Source organism: Meles meles, chromosome X, assembly GCF_922984935.1.
Source record: "Meles meles chromosome X, mMelMel3.1 paternal haplotype, whole genome shotgun sequence".
NCBI classification, from domain to species: Eukaryota; Metazoa; Chordata; class Mammalia; order Carnivora; family Mustelidae; genus Meles; species Meles meles.
This window is the reverse complement of record NC_060087.1, coordinates 60,925,369-60,946,012: the sequence shown is the minus strand read 5'-3', so window position 1 is coordinate 60,946,012 and position 20,644 is coordinate 60,925,369. Positions and strand designations below refer to the sequence as shown.

At 45.0% G+C, this 20,644-nt stretch overlaps 2 protein-coding genes across 2 annotated transcripts in view; one reads left to right on the top strand and one right to left on the bottom strand.

Annotated features, from left to right (window-relative positions):
* The window catches only part of PIN4 (peptidylprolyl cis/trans isomerase, NIMA-interacting 4), a 53,780-nt gene that overhangs the window by 19,188 nt on the left and 13,948 nt on the right, over nucleotides 1-20,644 (bottom strand). The gene's annotated exons all lie outside the window — the stretch shown is intronic.
* ERCC6L (ERCC excision repair 6 like, spindle assembly checkpoint helicase) lies at nucleotides 679-19,506 on the top strand. Its single transcript, XM_045996105.1, has 2 exons — nucleotides 679-788; nucleotides 15,359-19,506. Exons 1-2 carry the CDS (start codon nucleotides 721-723, stop codon nucleotides 18,999-19,001), a joined length of 3,711 nt encoding a protein of 1,236 aa, XP_045852061.1. The 5' UTR covers nucleotides 679-720; the 3' UTR covers nucleotides 19,002-19,506.

Below are 20,644 nucleotides of genomic sequence, written 5' to 3'. Positions count from 1 at the left end.
TTTATTTATTTATTTGACAAAAAAAGAAATCACAAGTAGTCAGAAGTAGGCAGAGAGGCAGGAAGAGAGAGGAGGAAGCCGGCTCCCCGCCGAGCAGAAAGCCGGATGCTCCATCCCAGGACCCTGGATCATGACCTGAGCCTACGGCAGAGGCTTTAACCCACTCAGCCACCCAGGCGCCCCCTTGCACTACTAATTTCTTAAATGAGAGCTTTGGCTTGGCTCTTGAAGACCTTCAGTGTGAGTTTAAGTCACGGAGACCATGGCTCCCAGGGTGTTTGATTTCAAAGCGTGCGCCCCGCCAGGCAATGGAGAGCATGGAATGAAGGGTATTTGGGGGAGCCGGCTATGGAGACGGTCTCTGGGGGCCACTAAAATGACTGAGGTCATATCAGGCATTTTCCCTCACGAGGACAGCACATGCACAAATGTGCAGAAACACGGTTTGTATTGGACTAAAACCGCGAGAGACGAGAGGACACAAGACCACCCCGCTCGTCTGGGGCCGCGACCGCCTCTGAGCTCCGGGGTGCGGAGGCGCAAGCGCGCGACCTTTGTGGGCGGGCTCAGGCTTTGGCGCGGAGCGTGGCGCTGCGGATTGGCCAGCTCGGAGGCCGACAGTTGGTCCCGCCTCTCCACCAGGCGCATAGCGCATGCGTAGGGCGGAAGCGAGCGAAATTCAATCGCCTGCTGATTTACCTGGAACTCGAGCCCAGGGTCATGGAGGCGTCTGGACAGTTCGTGGAAGCGGCGGCCTTAAGTCCACAGCAGGCCGCCCTTTACCAGAGGTATGTGTGCGCCGCTGGGCGGGTCTAGCTCGCAGGCCCCAGCCGGGAGTGGGGGTGGGAAGCCCTCGGACCCTCGGACCCTCGGACCCTCCGAGCGGCCTGGAGCCTGGTGAGACGCGCCCTCGCGTTCTCCGAGTAGGGCGTGGGAATCTGCTCAGATTTCTAAATCGAAAGCCTGGGTAGCCTCCCGATGCCCCCCCCCCCTTTTTTTTTTGCCAAATAACAGTCTTAAAAGCCAGAACTTCCACCCATCAAGCCTTTCTTGACTCTTTACAGTACCAAACACCAGACCTGGGGGTTACAGAGATCAGTAGAACATTGACACTGCCCCAATTGCTTATCATTTGGTAGTGGAAAGGGATAAGTAAACCAACAACCGCTATAAAGTTTGATAAGTGCTGCAAGAGGTATAATGGGCAAGGCATAGTAAGGGTAAAGGAGGAAATGGCCAACAACGGCTCCACAAGAGGAGACGTTGGTGTTGAAGAATGAGTGAACGTTCACCATATGGCTAAGGGTGGGGGGGGGGGGGTGATGTGCGAATGAGATTTAAACCTTTTTTTAAGTTGCGATAGAGCAGACACAACCTCAAATTTACCCTGTCACCGTCCTTAAGCATACAGTTCAGTGGTATTAGATACATTAGTACTGTTGTTAAAGCATCACCCATACATCTCCAGAACTCTCTGGCAAAACTAAAACCGCTTCTTAACTTCTAATTCCCTGCTCTCTGGGGCCTGGTAAACATCGTTCTACTTTCTGTCCCCTTGAATTTGGCTCTAGGGACTGCCTACAAGTGGAATCATACGATATTTGTCTTTTGGGGACTGATTTATTTCACATAGCATAATTTCACCAAGGTTCATCCACACTGTGTCTGTGACAGAATTTCCTTCCTTTTTCGGGACTGAATAATATTCCGTTGTATGCACATGTCACGTTTTCTTTATCCATTTATCCGTACTGGACAAGTGTTGCTTTCATCTTTTGACTGTTGTGAACAGCTGCTTTGAACATGGGTGTGCAAATACCTCTTAGAGATCCTGCTTCCACTTCTTTTGGATATCTAGCCAGAAGTAGGATTGCTGGATCAGTGGTAATTCTATTTTTAACTTTTCTAGGGTCTTTTTTTTTTTTCCTAGGGTCTTTTATTGTGGCTGCACCATTTTACATTCCTTCCAACAGTGTACAAGTGTTCCAATATCTACACTTGTTCTATTCTGGTTTTGTTGTGGTTGTTACTAGCCATTCTAATGATAATGAAGTGGTAGCTCATTGGGATTTTTTTTTTTTTTTTTTGCATTTCTCTAAGGATAGTGATGTTGAGCATCTTTTCATGCACTTAGTGGACATTTGTATGTCTTTCCAGAAATGTCCATTCAAGTCCTTTGCCCATTTTTTAGTCAGGTGGGTTGTTTTTTCTTTATGTATTCTGGGTATTAACTCCTTATCAGATAAATGGTTTACAGATATTTTCTCCCATTTGTAGGCTGTCTTTTCACTCTGTTGGTAGTGTCCTTTGATGCACAGAAGTTTTCAATTTTAATGTGGTACAAAGAAACACATTGGGACAGTGAAATAGTTCTGTCTCCCTTTCAATAAAAGTATGCTTTGAGGCTGTTAAAAGCTAAAAGGTTTCCTTACAGAGGAGTCAGATCATATCTTTGGACTGTGTTACATGACTTATTTAAAGAAGATTTGGGGAAAACAGTGAGGCAGTGTGGTGTGGTAGAGTACCAGCTTTAGAGCTAGGCCATTCAGGGTTCAAATGATGGATGGCTCTGCCACCTGCTAGCTGGGAAACCTCAAATGAATCACTTAACTATTCTGAGACTCAATTTGGAAAAGGGGGAAATAGTAAGGATCAAGCCCTTCAGCTCCCTTCCTTCCTTTCCCCCAGCGCCCAGCAAGTCAGTGCACTAATTTCCTGACACCACCTCCCACATGGGCACCTGTCTCTTACTTGCTCTCATGTGCTCTTTCCTGACCGAGTCACTGGGTGCCCCACAGTCATCATCTTCTGCTTTCACAGTCCCACTTTGCCCTCAAAGCCTTCCTATCTCTCATGACCCATCACCTCACAATCTCTCTTTTATTTCTCCTATTTTTTCTCAGTCTCTCCTGTCCTCTTCCAAATCTGCCTGATGCTGAGAGCCCCTCGCACAAAGCATTGCCTTCTCTACCTTCTTCACCCCTCATTGTCCTTGGCACACTCCTCTCACAGTCTCTCTGCCTGTCCTCCTCCCTCTCTCATTTCTCCCTTTGCTGTCCCTCTGTCCTCAGCTCTCTGCCCCTCCTGCCCAAGAGATGAAAGAAAACTTTGAAACTTGCTCTCACACACTCTGCATACATGTGTCCTCTTCAACACACCTTCATCTTCTGCCATACACAGTGACTCTGTCATATACTCTCAGTGTCAGTCATCCTTTCCCTTGGTGATGCCCACCTGCCACCTCCTGTCTTGCCCTGCATCCCCCTCTCCCCACTTCTGTACTGTCTATTCCTGTTACCCATTACCTTTCCTTCTGTGTCACCCACCTTTGTCACTCAGTATTCCTCTCTGACACTCGTTTTCTGGCTCCCTCTCTCCCATTGTCTTTCTGTCACCCACCACATCTTTCTCTCTGTTGCCCCCTTCTCTCTCCTGTCACCTGTCTATTGACTCTATTATCTACCTGCCCATACTGTTGTCCATTTTGTCTCATCCACTTATTCTCTCTGCCATCCCACCCTCTTTCTGTTTCTGTCATCCTCCCCACTGTTGACCCTTCCCCCTTTCTCTGTCACCCATGATCTCTATCACCCACTCTCTACCTCTGTCTCTTAACCCATTTTGTTACCCCCCCCTTATCCCTGTCATCTACTTTCTTTCTGTCACCCACTCTTCATTCTCACATGCCCTCTTTTGCTCTCAGTTCTGGGTCCAGTCAGGAGGTAGAAACCAGACAGCATATTAAACAGGCATTTCAATATATAGAATCTTAAACTGATAAATGAGTGACTGTAAGAAATAAGGAGACTCTCTCTGGTGTCCTTGGGCTAAGGGAGCATGCGCAAGGCAGGACAAACTTGGAAGGGGTTCCCCACCCCAAGGCTGAGGTTCAGACCTCATGGGAGAAGGTGTCCTTCAGCCCACTGTACTGTAGAGCAGTGCTCCTGCTGGCCCAGGCCAGAGTTAGTCTGTGCCCCCCGGCCCTGCTGGAAGCAACCTTCTGGAATGCAGGTGCTGAGTGGGCCATCAGCAAGTCTTGGTGTGTATGGGCAGGAGAGGTGGGGGCGCGAGGCACAGGCAGGCTCCTGGGGGAGCTGGTGTCCGTGTGAGAGGGCTACAAGAAGGTTATCGCCAGGCCAGGTGGAGGTGTCAGGGTCATGGAAGGACCGTGTATTCTGGGCCTGCAGTCTCGGGCTACCCCATGGCCCACTGTGTTGCTGCAGCTGGCTGCTGGAGGAGAGCCCCTTCCTCCTGCAGCGTCCCTCAGGCGCCCTCTACTGAGAAAGATGAACATCCTGTGTTCACTGTACAGGGGAGCTGTTTAAAGGAGTTCTGTCCATTACCACTGAACAAGTATTGAGGGGTGAATTTGGAACTGAGAGGCAATAAAATATGACTGGTAGAGTCATGCACCTTCTGTTTATCTCTGTCACCTGCCCTCTGTCTTATATTGCCCACCTTTTGTCTCTCACTCACTGCCTTTGTCACTCTCTTTCTCTGTCACCCATTTGTTTGTACTTTGTTGGCCATACTCTCTTGCCGTCACCCATCCACTGCTCTCTTTCTCAATTCTCTGTCACCCACTTCTCTCATTCTACTCAAACTGATTTTGTCAAGGTCACTAATGAGTTCATAAATCGAATAATCCTCATCTTCCTTGACTTACTAGCAGTATTTGACAGTGTTGCTCACTTCTTCATGAAACGCTTGATTCCTTTGGCTTCCAGCACCCCTGATTCTTATGATTTTCTTCTTACCTTACAGGTTGCTGCTTCTCAGATTCTGCTGATTCCTCCTCATAGCCTCACTTTTTTTGGTCTAATGTACTTTAAAATAAATTCTTGGGGTGCCTGGGTGCTTGTTCTCTCTCGCTCTCTGTCAAATAAATAAATGAAATCTTTAAAAAAATAAATTCTCAGGCATCACAGCATTCCATCCTTCAAATTCTGTGTTTTTTTTTAGTTTAATTTATTTATTTGTGAGAGAGGGAGCGAGCAAGTGAGCATGAGCACAGGTAGGGGTTGCGGCAGGCAGAGGGAGAAGCAGGCTTCCCGCTGAGCAAGGAGCCCAATGTGGGGCTCCATCCCAGGACCCTGGGATCATGACCTGAGCCGAAGGCAGACACTTAGCTGACAGAACCACCCAGGCATCCCACTGACGTTTTTATTTCTATGCCAATGATTTGGATTAGTCTTATGAATACCTTGTAGTGTCATTAGCTTGTTCTCCTGTCTTCTGTAATTTATTATTAATTAATTAATTTATTTATTTATTAAAGATTTTATTTATTTGACAGAGATCACAAGTAGGTAGGCAGGCAGGCAAAGAGAGAGAGAGAGGGGGAAGCGGGGAAGCAGGCTACCTGCCGAGCAGAGAGCCCAACGTGGGGCTCGATCCTGGGACCCTGAGATCATGACCCGAGTCGAAGGCAGAGGCTTAACCCACTGAGCCACCCAGGCGCCCCTGTCTCCTGTAATTTAAATTTAAAGGCTGGATGGAATGGATAAATAAATGTGCTCTAGGGGCGCCTGCCTCTCTGCCTATTTGTGGTCTCTGTCAAATAAATAAAATCTTTAAAAAAAAAAAAAAGAAAGAAGTGTGCTGTACACACACACACACACACACACACACACACACATATTATTCACACTAAAAAAAGAATAAAATTTTGCCATTTGTGACTACATGGATGGACCTTGAGGGCATTATGCTAAGTAAAGTAAGTCAGACAGAAAGACAAATACCATATGATCTCATTTATATGTGGAATCTTAAAACACACACACACACACACACACACACACACAAGCTCATAGATACAGAGAACAGATTGGTGATTGCCAGAGATGGAGGTCCGGAGGGTGGGCAAAATGGGGGAAGGGAGGGGCGCCTGGGTGGCTCAGTGGGCTAAAGCCTCTGCCTTCGGCTCAGGTCGTGATCCCGGGGGTCTGGGATCGAGCCCCACGTCGGGCTCTCTGCTCGGCAGGGAGCCTGCTTCCTCCTCTCTCTCTCTGCCTGCCTCTCTGCCTACTTGTAATCTCTGTCTGTCAAATAAATAAATAAATAAGTCTTTTAAAAAAAAAAATGGGGGAAGGGAGTGAAAAGGTACAGACATCCAGTTATAAAATTAATAAGTAAGGGATATGTAATGTATCGCATGGTTATATAGTTAATCATATAACTGTAGTTAATAACACTGTATTGCATAGTTGAAAGTTGTTAAGGAGTAAATCTTAAAAGTTCTCACAAGAAGACAAATTCTATAATTATCTATGTGACGGACATTAACAAGACTTATTGTGGTGATGATTTCACAATATATCCAAATACTGAATCATTAGGTTTTGCACCTGAAACTAATAGAATGTTGTATTGTCAATTCTACCTTACTACAAATTTTTAAAAGCAGTTCTGGAGGCGAAAAAAAGGGTCAATATTTTGGCATGAATATTTCAAAGGTGAGGCTTTGTACTTCTTATTGCATTGTATCAGGAAGCATATAATGTCGGAGATTCCTACTTTTAGTAACATTAAGATAGGTCGGTGGGTTCAGGTGGTCACAGGCTGATCAGTCCTTTGCAAAGCTGCATTCCCCCCTTATGATGAATAAATGCTATGTTGGGGATACTTTGGCATCCTGTGGTCACTCCATTCCCCATTAACTTTTCATCCATTGATAATCATTGCCCAAATCAGTTATTTCATTAGAAATTACAAAGTGGTGATTTTCTTTATTTATTTGAGAGAGAGAGAGAGAGCATGAGAGGGGAGAAGGTCAGAGGGAGAAGCAGACTCCCCGTGGAGCTGGGAGCCCTATGTGGGACTCGATCCTGGGACTTGGGGATCATGACCTGAGCCGAAGGCAGTCATTTACCAGCTGAGCCACCCAGGTGCCCCAAAGTGATGATTTTCTAACTTAATCATTGTTTTTGTATTCATGAGCCATAATTCTTCTGTAAATGTTTTTATTGCTGCAGTGTTGTTTGGAGTACCACGTTTTGTTGTTTTGTAATTATATTGCTTCCTTTGTTTTGTAATTATATTCCTTCCTTTGGTGATCTTATCCAAGTTCTTGGCTTTAAATCCCATCTTTATGCTGAGAATTTTCACATTTTTGTGTGTAGTCCTGACCTCTTCTGAACTGTAGACTCCCGTATCCAATCGCTTACCTGACTCTTTGCTTCATAGTAGGTGGAGCAAACTTGTCCAGAACTAAAGGACAAAGCCATATGTTCTTCTCAATGGGTGCTGAAAAAGCATTTGAGAAAATTTAGCACCTGGTGGGGTACTATATTTGGGGGGTACCCTGGGTGGCTCCACTGGTTAAATGTCTGTCTTCGGCTCAGGTCATGATTCCGGGACCCCAGGATCAAGCCCCATGTGGGGCTCTCTGCTCAGCAGGAAATCTGCTTCTCTCTCTTCCTCTGCTCACATATGAACTCACTCTCCCCACATCCCCCACCCTCCATATCTCTCAAATCAATAAATAAAATCTTAAAAAAAAGAAAATATAACACCCTTTAATAAAAACTCAACAAACTAGGAATACAAAAATAACTTCCTCAGTCTGATCAAGGGTGTCTCCAGAAACTCAAAGCTAGCAGTTGGTAAAAGACTGAAAGCTTTCCATCCTTATATCAGGAACAAGACAGGATGTCTGCTCTCGCCACTTCTATTCAACATTATAATTCAACATTATAATAGATGTTCTATCCAGGGCAAACAGGCCAGAAAAAGGAATAAAAGGCATCCAGATTGGAAAGAAAGAAATAAAACTTCTATATTCGCAGATGACATGATCTTTTATATAGAAAGCCCTAATGGATCCACAAAAAGAAAAATAAGAGCTAATAAAAGAGTTCAGCAAATTTGCAAGATATGAGATCAATATTCAAATTCATTTGTATTTTGGCAAGTAACATTCTACAACTCTTGTTCTGAAATATCAGATATATATAGGAAAATGTATAAAACAAAAATTCAGTATAATGAATTATTATTGCAACCTAAGTAATGGTTTTTAGATTTTTATTTTCATCTTTTTTTAAAGATTTTATTTATTTATTTGACAGAGATTACAAGTAGGCAGAGAGGCAGGCAGAGAGAGGAGGAAGCAGGCTCCCGGCTGAGCAGAGAGCCCGATGCGGGACTCGATCCCAGGACCCTGAGACCATGACCCGAGCCGAAGGCAGAGGCTTTAACCCACTAAGCCACCCAGGAACCCCTTTATTTTCATCTTAATGGAAAGTCTTGTCTGCTTTCCCACGGAGGTGGCCTGAAGGTGAATTGAAGGCAGACTTGAGGGTTCAGGACTTCTTTCCAAACAAGCCCAGGTTTGTTCAAATTCTGGAGTAAGTTCTTGCTTGAAGCCCCAGAGTTTTGCACTACAATGCAGCGGTTAACCAGATAACCTTGGGCTGGTAGTCTGGGGACTAGAAGTACTGAAGGTCTGTCCCTACTGGAAAAAAACATATTATTGTTCCTGGAGAATTTTTCATTTATAGTTAGACTATCTGAAAGGGCCGGTCAGGATGTGAGCCTCCAAATGCTCTCCCAAATGATGAAGCCATTTCCTGCTGAGGACCATTGGCTGGTATGATCCATCTGGGTGCCAAAGCACATCTGCTGGGCCAGAAAAAAAAGATAATTTTGGGTTTGACATAATTATTAATTAGCTGTTTTTTTCCGGAGTAATTAGCCAGGAAGTTCAGCTGCTTTCTGAGAGCATGTTAACATGTAAGAGGATGCTGTCTTCCTGTGTATTCTGGCAGAAGCATATTTGCCCCATTCAACCAAAATTTTCAGGCCTGAGTAACAGAAGAGCGGGACTAGATCCCTGCTTGCTTTTATGCACCTTGAAATCAGTCTTGCTCTCCCTGCCTGTTTGCAGTCTCTCTTGTTTTAAGGCTTTATTTATCCGTATTTTGCAGGAGAGAGAGAGAAAGCACGAGTAGGGGGAAGGGCAAAGGGAGAAGCAGACTCCCCGCCAAGCAAGGAGCCCAATGAGGGATTTGATCCCAGGGCCCTGGGATCATGACCTGAACCAAAGGCAGACGCTCACAAATTGAGCCACCCAGGTGCCCTAGAAGGACAATGTTAAGCTCCAAACCAAATCTTGTGTAGGCCCCTATCCAAAGAGCCATAGGCCTACTATTTTTTAGGAGGAAGCATTTGGAGAGAACCAGCCAAAGCCAATGGCACTTCTAGCTGAAATAAGCCAGAGGTCACAAAGTGGCAGCCCATAAGCCATGTTCAGAGATAAATTTTATTTGTTTTGCCCAGTGTTTTTTCTTTTTAATATTTTATTTATTTATTTATTAGAGAGAGCACAAGTGGAGGGTGAGGGGCAGAGGCAGAGGGAGAAGCAGACTCCCCGATGAGCAGGGAGCCCAAGGTGGGACTTGACCCCAGGACCCAGGATCATGACCTGAGCCAAAGGCAGACTCTTAACTGACTGAGCCACTCAGGCACCCTGTGCCCAGTGTTTTTAAAACTTATGCATTGGTGGGGCTCCTAGGTGGCTCAGTGGGTTAAACCTCTGCCTTCAGCTCAGGTCATGATCCCAGGGCCCTGGGATTGAGCCCCACATCGGGCTCTCTGCTCAATGCGGAGCCTGCTTCCCCCGCTCTCTCTGCCTGTTTTCTGCCTACTTGTGATCTCTGTCAAATAAATAAATAAAATCTTAAAAAAAACCAAAACTTATGCATTGGTTACCATTTAAAAATCAGGAGAAATTCCATAAAAATCCAAGTTAGATAGGTTAGAAAACAAAGAGCAACTTCAGAGGTCCCTGGTGGCTCAGTCGTTAAGAGTCTGCCTTTGGCTCAGGTCATGATCCCAGGGTCCTGGGATCGAACCCCACACCAGGCTACCTGCTCAGTGGGTAGCCTGCTTCTTCCTCTCCCACTCCCCTTGCTTTTGTTCACTCTCTCTCTATTTCTCTGTCTGTCTATTAAATAAATAAAGTCTTAAGAAAAAAGAACAACCCAGGTGGAACAGGGATTGTGAAGCAGCTTGGCTGACGGGTTGGGTGCAATCAGAAAGTGGTGATAACAGGCACCTTCTGTATTTCAGGCAGAAGGTTGACAAATGTGGGAATGCCAGAGGATGAGTAGAGCCCAGCAATAGGAGTCTTAGGCTGGTGGTAAGAAGTCTAGGCAGACAGTTGCCATTTAAAAGGTTGGTGTATGATTTTGGGGAGTCAGGCCCAGAGCTGGGGTTCACAGGCAGTACTTGACTTTCTGGGGAGGAGGCCTGGCTGGAGTTAGAGGCCCAGGCTACACAAGGGTTCAGGATACTGCGTAGGTTACCAGTTGAGGGATTTGGAAATGATCTGATAGTAATAAAAAATGACATCTTTTCTCCTTCAAGCTCTGAACCACAGACAAGCCAGAAGACCGGTTGGCCAGGTGAAGGCACCCGGCAGGTGGGAAGGGCTGGGAGGAAAGGGAGAGCAGAGAACTAGTTCAGGGGCTGGCACCAAGATGGAGGAGTCCAGTGGTTACCGCTATGCCCTCAGGTTCAAGAGCAGAGTAATAGGGAATGTAACTTATTTCTGTAGCCCGGCAGAGTTGGGGAGGTGGGCAGCTGACCTGCCACAGAAGGAATAGCAGAGTCTTTGCAGCCAGCAAGCTCTTTTCTTCCTCTTTTCCTCCTCTTCCTCTTTCATTCACTTGGCTTTCACTGAGTGCTCCAAAACCTGATCCCTATCCCTGCTATCAAGCTCAGGCAGATAACCCAAACAGATAGATTGGCAGGGGGCCTTAAGTAAAGGTAATTTTATTTATTTTTTAAAAAATATTTTATTTATTTATTTGTCAGAGCACAAGCAGGGGGAGTACCAGGCAGAGGGAGAAGCAGGCTCCCCTCTGAGCAGGGAGCCTGATGCGGGGCTCGATCCCAGGACCCTGGGATCATGCCCTGAGCCGAAGGCAGACATTTAACTGACAGAGCCACCCAGGTGCCCCAAGTAAAGGTAATCTCTTAAATTTTTTTTAATTTCTTTTTTTAAAGGATTTTATTTATTTATTTGACAGAGAGAGAGATCACAAGTAGGCAGAGAGGCAGGCAGAGAGAGAGGAAGGGAAGCAGGCTCCCTGCCGAGCCAAAAGCCTGATGTGGGGCTCAATCCCAGGACCCTGGGATCATGACCTGAGCCGAAGGCAGAGGCTTTAACCCACTGAGCCACCCAGGCACCCCAATAAAGGTAATTTTAGAGTAGTTTTAGATTTGCAGAAATATTCCAGATTGAGTGCAGAGGGTTCTCACATAGCCCACACATAGTTTCCCCTCTTGTTAACATCTCACATTAGTATGGTACAGTAATCACAGTCAGTGAACCAATACCAATACATTATTATTAACTAAACCCATCATTTTAGACTTCCGTAGTTTCATGTAAGTCCTTTTTCCGTTCCAGCATCCTATCTAAGACACCACTTTACGTTGGGTCATCTGTCTCCTTAGGTTCTTCTTATCTGTGACAGATTCTTGGACTTTCTTTGTTTTTGATGACCTTGACAGTTTTGAGAACTGTTGGTTAGGTATTTGTAGAATGTTCTGTCAATTGGGATTTGTCATTGTTTGTCATGATTAGAATAGGGGTTTTGGTTTTGTGGGCAAAGACTACAGAGATAAAGTGCCCTTCTCATCAAATTGTTATCAGAGGCACATACTGTTAATGGGATAGATCACTGTTGACATTGACTGTAATCACTGGGCTGAGTTACGGTTTGCCAGGTTTCTCCTCTTTAAAGTTACTTGTTGTGCCCTTTCCCCTTCTCTGTCCCACCATAACTTTCCACACTATCCCTTTTTTTTTAAAGATTTTATTTATTTGTTAGAGACAGAGTACAAGCAGGGGGAGAGGCAGGGAGAGGAAGAAGCAGGCTCCCCGCTGAGCAGAGAGCCCGATGCGGGACTTGATTCCACCACCCCGGGATCATGACCTGAACCGAAGGCAGACACTTCACCGACTGAGCCCCCCAGGTGCCCCCACTCTGTGCTTTTTGGGAGGATGCAGGACACATTTAAGGAATAGGAGTCATGCTCCATCTCCCTAAGGGCAGAGATTTGTCTCTTTTTTTGTTCACTCATTTTTAACAGTGTGGATTGATTTATTTTATATTTTGGGTTCTAATCCAATACTATATTTTGTTGCTCAGGTTATTCCAGCTCTGACCACTGGGAGTGCCTTCATTTGGCTCCTGTGTCTCTGCCAGACTCACATCATTGTGGGGAGTTGTTTGAGCACTTCCTCACTTTCTGACACTACAAGATGCCCCAGGCTCTTCTGACATATTTCCTGCCACAGTCCTAGAATCAGCCCAGGTCCTTTTTCCAAGGAGCCCACGTTCCTTTTATTGGAGAATGGTATTAGAAACCAAGATCTGGGGGTGCCCCGGGTGGCTCAATCATTAAGCGTTTGCCTTCAGCTGAGGTTATGATCCCAGGGTCCTGGGATCGAGCCCCGAATTGGGTTCTCTGCTCGGTGGGAGGCCTGCTTCTCCTTCTCCCCCTCCCCCTGTTTGTGTTCCCTCTCTCACTGTGTCTCTCTCTGTCAAATAAATAAATAAAATCTTTAAAAAAAAAAAAAGATCTGGGTGCTAGGCACACTTGTCACTACTGGGGTTTCTTTGCTTCTAGGCCCTCTCACCTGACAGAGCAAGGAAATACGTGTGTATACTAATCTCTGTGTATATAGACCACTGTAAATATTCTTTGTGTAACCATCTGTTTCTGTGTTAAAACCTGGGTTTATACTGATGTCTCTTAACTCTGATCCATTACCACACGGATCATTCTATCTCCTCTTGCTTCTCCATTCTAACAGGTGAGAACCCTGGCTTCCACTATCCACCATTCATTTACTTAATTATTCAGTTCTTAATTATTTATTTATGTATTTGAGAGAGAGAGAGCATGAGCACGAGTTATGGGGAGAGGGACAAGCAAACTCCCTGCTGAGCGAGGAACCCAATGTGGGACTTGATTCCAGGACCCTGGGATCATGACCTGAGCTGAAGGCAGACGCTTAGCCCACTGAGCCACCCAGGTGTTCCTCCACATATAACTTTTTTGAGGAACTGACAAACTGATTTCCAAAGCAGTTGCACCATTTTACATTCCCACCAACAGCATCATGAGAGTGCCAGTTTTTCCACATTGTCTCTAACTTGGTATTTGCCTTTTTTATTCTAGTCATCCTCATGGGCATAAAGTGGGTATTTCATTGTGGTTTTGGTTTGCATTTCCCTGATGACTAATGATGCTGAGCATTATGTTGTGCTTATGAGCCATTTGTAGATCTTCTTTGGAGAAATGTCTGTTCAGATCCTTTGCCCATTTTAAAGTTGTGTTGTCTTTTTAAAAAGATTTATTTATTTGGGGCGCCTGGGTGGCTCAGTGGGTTAAAGCCGCTGCCTTCGGCTCGGGTCGTGGTCCCGGGGTCCTGGGATCGAGCCCCGCGTCGGGCTCTCTGCTCAGCGGGAAGCCTGCTTCCTCCTTTCTCTCTGCCTGCCTCTCTGCCTGGTTGTGATTTCTCTCTGTCAAATAAATAAAATATAAAAAAAAAAAAAAAAGATTTATTTATTTTAGAGAGTGTGTGTGCTTGAGCGGGGGAGGGGCGGAGGGAGAGAGAATCTCAGACTCCCTGCTGAGCCCACCACAGGGCTCCATCATCTCACCACCCTGAGATCATGACCTGAGCCAAAAATCAAGACTCGGTTGTTTAACCAGCTGAGCCACCCAGATGCCCTTGTGTTAATTGTCTTTTAATTTGAGTTGTAAGATTTCTTTATATGTTTTAGGTCTAAATCCTTTATCAGATATATGATTCAAAAATATTTCTCCCAGTCTTTGGGTTGTCTTCACTTTCTTGATGGTATCCTTTGAAACAAGTTTTTCATTTGGTGAAGCCCAATTTATTTTTCTTTTGGTTCGTTGTGTGTTTGGCATCATATCTAAGAAAGCATTGCCAAATACAAGGTTGAAAAGATTTATGCCAATATTTTCTTCTATGGTTATGTTTAGATCTTTGATCCATTTTGAATTAATTTTTGTGTATGGTATGAAGTAGGGAACCAGTTTTCATCCTTTTGCACATGATAATTGGTCAAAAAGATTATTCTTTACTCAGTGAATTATTTTGGTATCCTTTCAGAATCAGTTCACTATAAACCACTGGAGAATTTTCAGCAGAGGAGTGACATGATTTCTTTTACATTTTTTCCTTTTACATTCTAAGACAGTATCACTGTTTGCTGTATAGAGAATGCATTAGAGGGGCCAAGAGTGGATGTACAGAGATCAGTGAATAGGAAGTTGCCATTACCCAGGCCAGAGGTGATGGTGACTTGAACCACAGTAGTAGTAGTGGAGATGGAGGCACAGGTTATACTTGGGAGATAAAGTTAGTAGGGTTTGGGGATTGTTTGGCTGTGGGAGGGGGTGATTAAAAGAGGGGAGGGGTTAAGGATGACTCATGTGAATTAAAGTCAAGGATGATCTTCACATTTCTAGCTTGCACGTCTAAGTTGATGGTAATGTCAATTTACTACCACATAAATGGTGGGGACACATGTTTTTAGAGGGGAAATAATGAGTTTAATTTGGGATTAATTGAACTTGAGGTACCTCTGAGATGTTTTCAAGTGGAGACATCTGGAAGGCAGCTGCAATGTGGGTCTAGACTAGAGTTTGTGGGCAAGCCCTGGAACGGGGAAAGTGATTTCCTGAGCACTTTAGGTGGGGGTGGAAAGCCAGAAGAGAAAGTAAAAGGATGAGAAGGGCCAGGCCTATTGGAAGAATAGGAGCCCAAGGACACAGAAGAAATGGCCAGTGATGGGGGAGGAAACCAGGAGGAAGGAGGGAATTTTGAGGGAGTGATCATTAGTGTCAAATGTATCACAGAGGTCCAGAAAAATAAGGACAGAGAAATGAGTGCCCATGTATCTTTCCTGTTTCATACTCCTATGATTTGGGTTGGCTGCTTGATTTTACAAGAAAACATCACTCCACACTTATTATGGGTGGCATTTTTTCTTAAATACCATGGAACCAATAACCTTTGCACATACATTTCTCACAAGCAGTGCCTGAAGTTGTTGCTGGCAGTGTCTGGTGGGTGTGTGTCTTAAGTGATGTCAGCTTTCGTTGGCATCTTCTGTGCTAATCTTTCCCATCCTGAATTGAGGATATTAAAAGCCCAACTGCAGTTCCGATTCCAAAATGGACCCTAACATTCTTAGATTGAATGTTCATTCTGTTTCCTTCCTCTCTAATCTCTCTCTCCCTATATCTATATCTATATCTATATCTATATCTATATCTATATCTTTTATTTACTTTTTTTAAACAGATATGTGAAAGAGGCCAAAGAAGCAACTAAGAATGGGGATCTGGAAGAAGCTTTTAAACTTTTCAATTTGGCAAAGGACATTTTCCCCAATGAAAAGGTGATGAGCAGAATCCAAAAAATACAGGAAGCCTTGGAGGAGTTGGCAGAACATGGAGATGATGAATTCATAGATGTGTGCAACTCTGGCCTGCTGCTTTATCGAGAACTGCACAACCAACTGTTTGAGCACCAGAAGGAAGGTGTAGCTTTCCTCTATAGCCTATATAGGGATGGAAGAAAAGGAGGCATCTTAGCAGATGATATGGGATTAGGGAAGACTGTTCAAATCATTGCTTTCCTCTCTGGTATGTTTGATGCCACACTTGTGAATCACGTGCTGCTCATCATGCCAACCAATCTCATTAGCACGTGGATAAAAGAGTTTGTTAAGTGGACTCCAGGAATGAGAGTGAAAACCTTTCACGGTCCGAGTAAGGATGAACGTACCAGAAACCTCAGTCGGATTCAGCAAAGGAATGGTGTCATTATCACCACATACCAAATGTTAATCAATAATTGGCAGCAGCTTTCAAGCTTGAATGGCCAAGAGTTTGTGTGGGACTATGTCATCCTTGACGAAGCACATAAAATAAAAACCTCATCCACTAAGTCAGCGATATGTGCTCGCGCTGTCCCTGCCAGGAATCGCATCCTCCTCACAGGAACCCCAATCCAGAATAATTTACAAGAACTGTGGTCCCTGTTTGATTTTGCTTGCCAAGGGTCCCTGCTAGGAACATTAAAAACTTTTAAGATGGAGTATGAAAATCCTATTACAAGAGCACGAGAGAAGGATGCTACCCCGGGGGAAAAAGCCTTAGGATTTAAAATATCTGAAAACTTGATGGCAATCATAAAACCCTATTTTCTCAGGAGGACTAAAGAAGAGGTACAAAAGAAAAAGTCAAGCACTCCAGAGGTCGGACTTAGTGCAGAGAATCTAGATGTTGGTGCCATTTGTGAAATGCCTTCTCTTTCCAGGAAAAATGACTTAATTATTTGGATACGTCTCATGCCTTTACAAGAAGAAATATACAGGAAATTTGTGTCTCTAGATCATATCAAGGAGCTATTAATGGAGACACGCTCACCTCTGGCTGAGCTAGGTGTCTTAAAGAAGCTGTGTGATCATCCTAGGCTGCTCTCTGCACGGGCTTGTCATTTGTTGAATTTAGGGTCTGTGCAATTCTCTGTTCAAGGTAAAAATGAAGGGGAAGATTCCTCAGATGTGGGCCACATTGATCAGATAACTGATGATACACTGATGGAAGAATCTGGAAAAATGATATTTCTGATAGAGCTGCTGAAGCGACTGCGAGATGAAGGGCATCAAACTCTGGTGTTTTCCCAGTCAAGACAAATTCTGAACATCATCGAACACCTCCTAAAGAATCGGCACTTTAAGATACTGCGAATCGATGGGACAGTTACTCATCTTGTGGAACGAGAAAAAAGAATTAACTTATTCCAGCAAAATAGAGAGTACTCTGTTTTTCTGCTTACCACTCAGGTAGGTGGTGTTGGCTTAACACTGACTGCAGCAACCAGAGTGGTCATTTTTGACCCGAGCTGGAATCCTGCAACTGACGCTCAAGCTGTGGACAGAGTCTACCGAATTGGCCAAAAGGAAAATGTTGTAGTTTATAGACTGATTACTTGTGGAACTGTAGAGGAAAAAATATACAGAAGACAGGTTTTCAAGGACTCACTAATAAGGCAAACTACTGGCGACAAGAAGAACCCTTTCCGGTATTTTACGAAACAAGAATTAAGAGAGCTCTTCACCATTGAGGACTTTCAGCACTCTGCAACCCAGCTGCAGCTTCAATCTTTGCATGCTGCCCAGAGGAGATCTGATAAGATACTGGATGAACATATTGCCTACCTGCACTCTTTGGGGATAGCTGGAATCTCAGACCATGACTTGATGTACACACGTGATCTGTCTGTTAAAGAAGAGCTTGATGTGATTGAAGAATCCCACTATATTCAACAAAGGGTTCAGAAAGCTCAGTTCCTTGTGGAATTAGAGTCTCAAAATACAGAGCTCTTAGCAGGAAGACAAAGAGTTGGAAATGAGGGGACTTGGCTGACAGAACCCCTCTTCCCTTCTCAAATGAAGAAGAAATGCCCTGAACTGAATAAACCACAGCCTCGGCACTCACCACTTCTACCTACTTATCATACCCAGGAAGAAGAAATCAGTTCCCAAATGGCGAGTGTCATCATTGATGATCTGCCTGAAGAGAGTGAGAAACAAGACGTCTCCAGTGTAAAGATAAATGTTACTGTCTCGCAAGACGGTAGTCGCTCCCCCGAAAGGACATCCGATGCTGGTTCTGTAGCTACTTTACCTGAGGGGTGTGGGAGTGTAGATGAAATCTGGACCAACTCGTTGGGAATGGTTCTACAAACGGAGGCACTGCGAGAGGGGCCAACACAGGGGATGCTGCTAGAGAACCCTCTGGGAGATTTTAACTCTCTACAGAGCAAAGCGGTCGGAGCTGATCTGGGGCCAGATCCAGAGCAACCAAACGCTGCTGAGACATTACCACACTGCAACCCCTGGCCCGTGAGTCCCATGACCCTTGAAAGTCAAAATACAGAACCTAACGCATCTGTAATCAGAAGAGCCGATGGCGACGTGTCAGCATCCCACAGTGCGCTGCAGGACACTCAAGCAAATGTGGCCAAGTTGGAAGAGGAACATGTAGCCTCCTCATCGCAGTATGCATGTGATTTCAATCTTTTCTTGGAAGACTCTGCAGACAGCAGACAAAATCTTTCCAGGCAGTCTTCGCAACATGCTGAGGACGAAAAGAGCTTGTGTGGTTCTGCAGCTCATTCTCAGGCAGAGCTTGAGTGGGACAAAGCACATCTCAGTGTGGATCTTTTGAAGACCGATGACGAGCCGGAAGAAGTAGTGGGTAACGTGAGAGGCAGAAGGAAAGCCAGAAGGATCATTTCAGATGGTGAAGATGAAGACGATACTTTTAAAAATACTTCAAGCACAGATGCACTCACCACCTCTCCCTTTCTGTTCTTACCTATGAAACAGTTCAATGCTTCGACTCCCAAAAGTGACATCAGTCCCTCAGGAAGGTTCTTCTCACTGAACATCCCTGATAGTGTAAGTAAGTCCATCCACCCTAGACGATCCCTGGCTTCTAGGAGGTCTCTTGTCAATGTGGTTTTAGATCACGTGGAGGATATGGAGGAAGAGCCTGACTGCAGTAGTGGAGCAGAGGCTGCCTCAGATGATTCCAAGGAAGGAGCAGAGGAGAGCAGTGGCGAAGCCTCAGAGAGCACAGAAGGGCCTCCTGGCGAAACGCTGCCTTCAGAGAACAAGTCCAGCCGGTTATCTAGCCCTCCTGGCGACCCCGAGCCTTTGTCCAGCAGGCAGCTGCTTGATTCTCCCCGGATGGAGGCAGCGGAGGCTGGGACCGACTACGAGACTCTTGTAATCCGTGGGAAAGAACTGAAAGAGCGTGGGCAAATACAGGAGGCCTTAAACTGCTTCGTGAAAGCGCTTGACATAAAAAGTGCCGACCTGGAAGTCATGCTCATGACATTAAGTTTGTATAAGCAACTTAATAAAACTTGAGACTAACCTGTGTGTTGGTAAAATGAAATGCTGAGTGTGAATGCATGCATTTCCGTGACTGGGGTCTTGGGGAGCATGAAGCATTTAGGCTTGAGGTGAGAGAGGTCTTGAAAAGCAAGGTTTTGTTTTTAACTGTTCTGTACATTCAGCCTTTAACCCGTACTCGTTCCTACTTCCTCCGCTCCATACATACATTCTGGAATTCTGAACACTAGGTTAATACCGCTTTCCTTGAACAGTCTTAACCTTTTTCTTTTAGACACACTTGATACACTCAACTCTGTTATATCTAGAAAAGTTTCTGTGAAGTTATTCTGGCCATTCTTAATTTTATTTTGGAAGGGGTCCCTTCTGTCCAGATAAGAACAGTAAAGTTACTCTTCTCAAGTGTTTCCTTTTCCATTCACTTTCTTTCGCTGAGATGGCATGAGCAAATGCATACAGAGGTTCCTGAGTTGAAGCAGGAGGTTACTAGAATTCTAAATCTAAGAATGGCTTATTACCGTGCTATTTCATGCCCATACAGCAGAAGGCTGGGCTCGGGTCCCTGGGGCTAGGCTCTGTTCTCCCTGGCACCCTACTCTGGAGTCACTTTGCTGCCAACTTCGCCATTCTTCACTCACCACCAACTGTGCTCTGTCCTATGCCAGTGCATTGTGTCTTTGGGTGGTGGACTGAGAAGGAGTTTGGTTGCTTTCAGAAACCCCAAGCCCAGTGTAGCACTCTACACCCCGTACTCGAGACCGGGAACTAGCATCCGTGGAGTAACTCCCATGTACTGGGTACTCTACACAGGTTTCTTGTTTAATCCTCGCCATCATCCTTTGAGTTTGATGGTGGCATTTACATTGATTTAGTTGAGGCTCAATGTGGCTGTGACCCACCCAAGATCACATAGCAGGGGGTGAAATGGATTTTTTTTTAAACCATGTGTTACCTAGTGGAACATTACAATAAACTGTCTTTACTGCACTGAATGTACTGAGCTGTTTTTACTGACAACACTTCGGACCCCAAATCTTTGGAGGTTTTCCAAACCAAACAGCCTCTCCGGTTCTCTGCAGAGAGCCACCGGGTGTCCCACAGTCCGACTCAGTTTGGACACTACCTGGAGTTAGGGTCAGATTCCATAGGTTCAAGTGCTCACTCCTGTAAAACTGCCCTTGCTTCTGGTGCCAGTTGCTAGTATTGGGTCCCCCTGTCATCCATACTTCCACCTAGCATGGCTACAAATTGAGGACTCCCCTGACTGTACCTTCAGGTTCAGTAATTTTGCTAGAACAGCACACAACTCAGGAAAATGTGTCAAATATATATATATATATATGAAATGTATCAGTTGGGGGCGCCTTGGTGGCTCAGTTAAGCATCTGCCTTCGGCTCAGGTCATAGTCCCAGGGTCCTGGGATCAAGCCTCACATCGAGCTCCCTAGCCAGGGAGCCTGCTTCTGCTTATTCTTCTCCCTCTGCCATTCCTCCCACTGTGCTCTCTGGCTCTGTCTTGCTGTCAAATAAAATCTTTAAATGTCGATCAATAAATATATGAATTGTATATAAAAAGTTTAAAAACTACAGTTAACCTTTCAAGAATGGGGGGTCAGCAGTATCAACCTCCCCACACAGTTGAAAATCTGCATACAACT

Bases quoted from the DNA above. Each gene is read 5' to 3' on its own strand.
- ERCC6L (XM_045996105.1), top strand. From the start codon at position 721: ATGGAGGCGTCTGGACAGTTCGTGGAAGCGGCGGCCTTAAGTCCACAG. The intron at 789-15,358 runs GTATGTGTGCGC...TTTTTTAAACAG, and splicing joins CAGGCCGCCCTTTACCAGAG to ATATGTGAAAGAGGCCAAAG.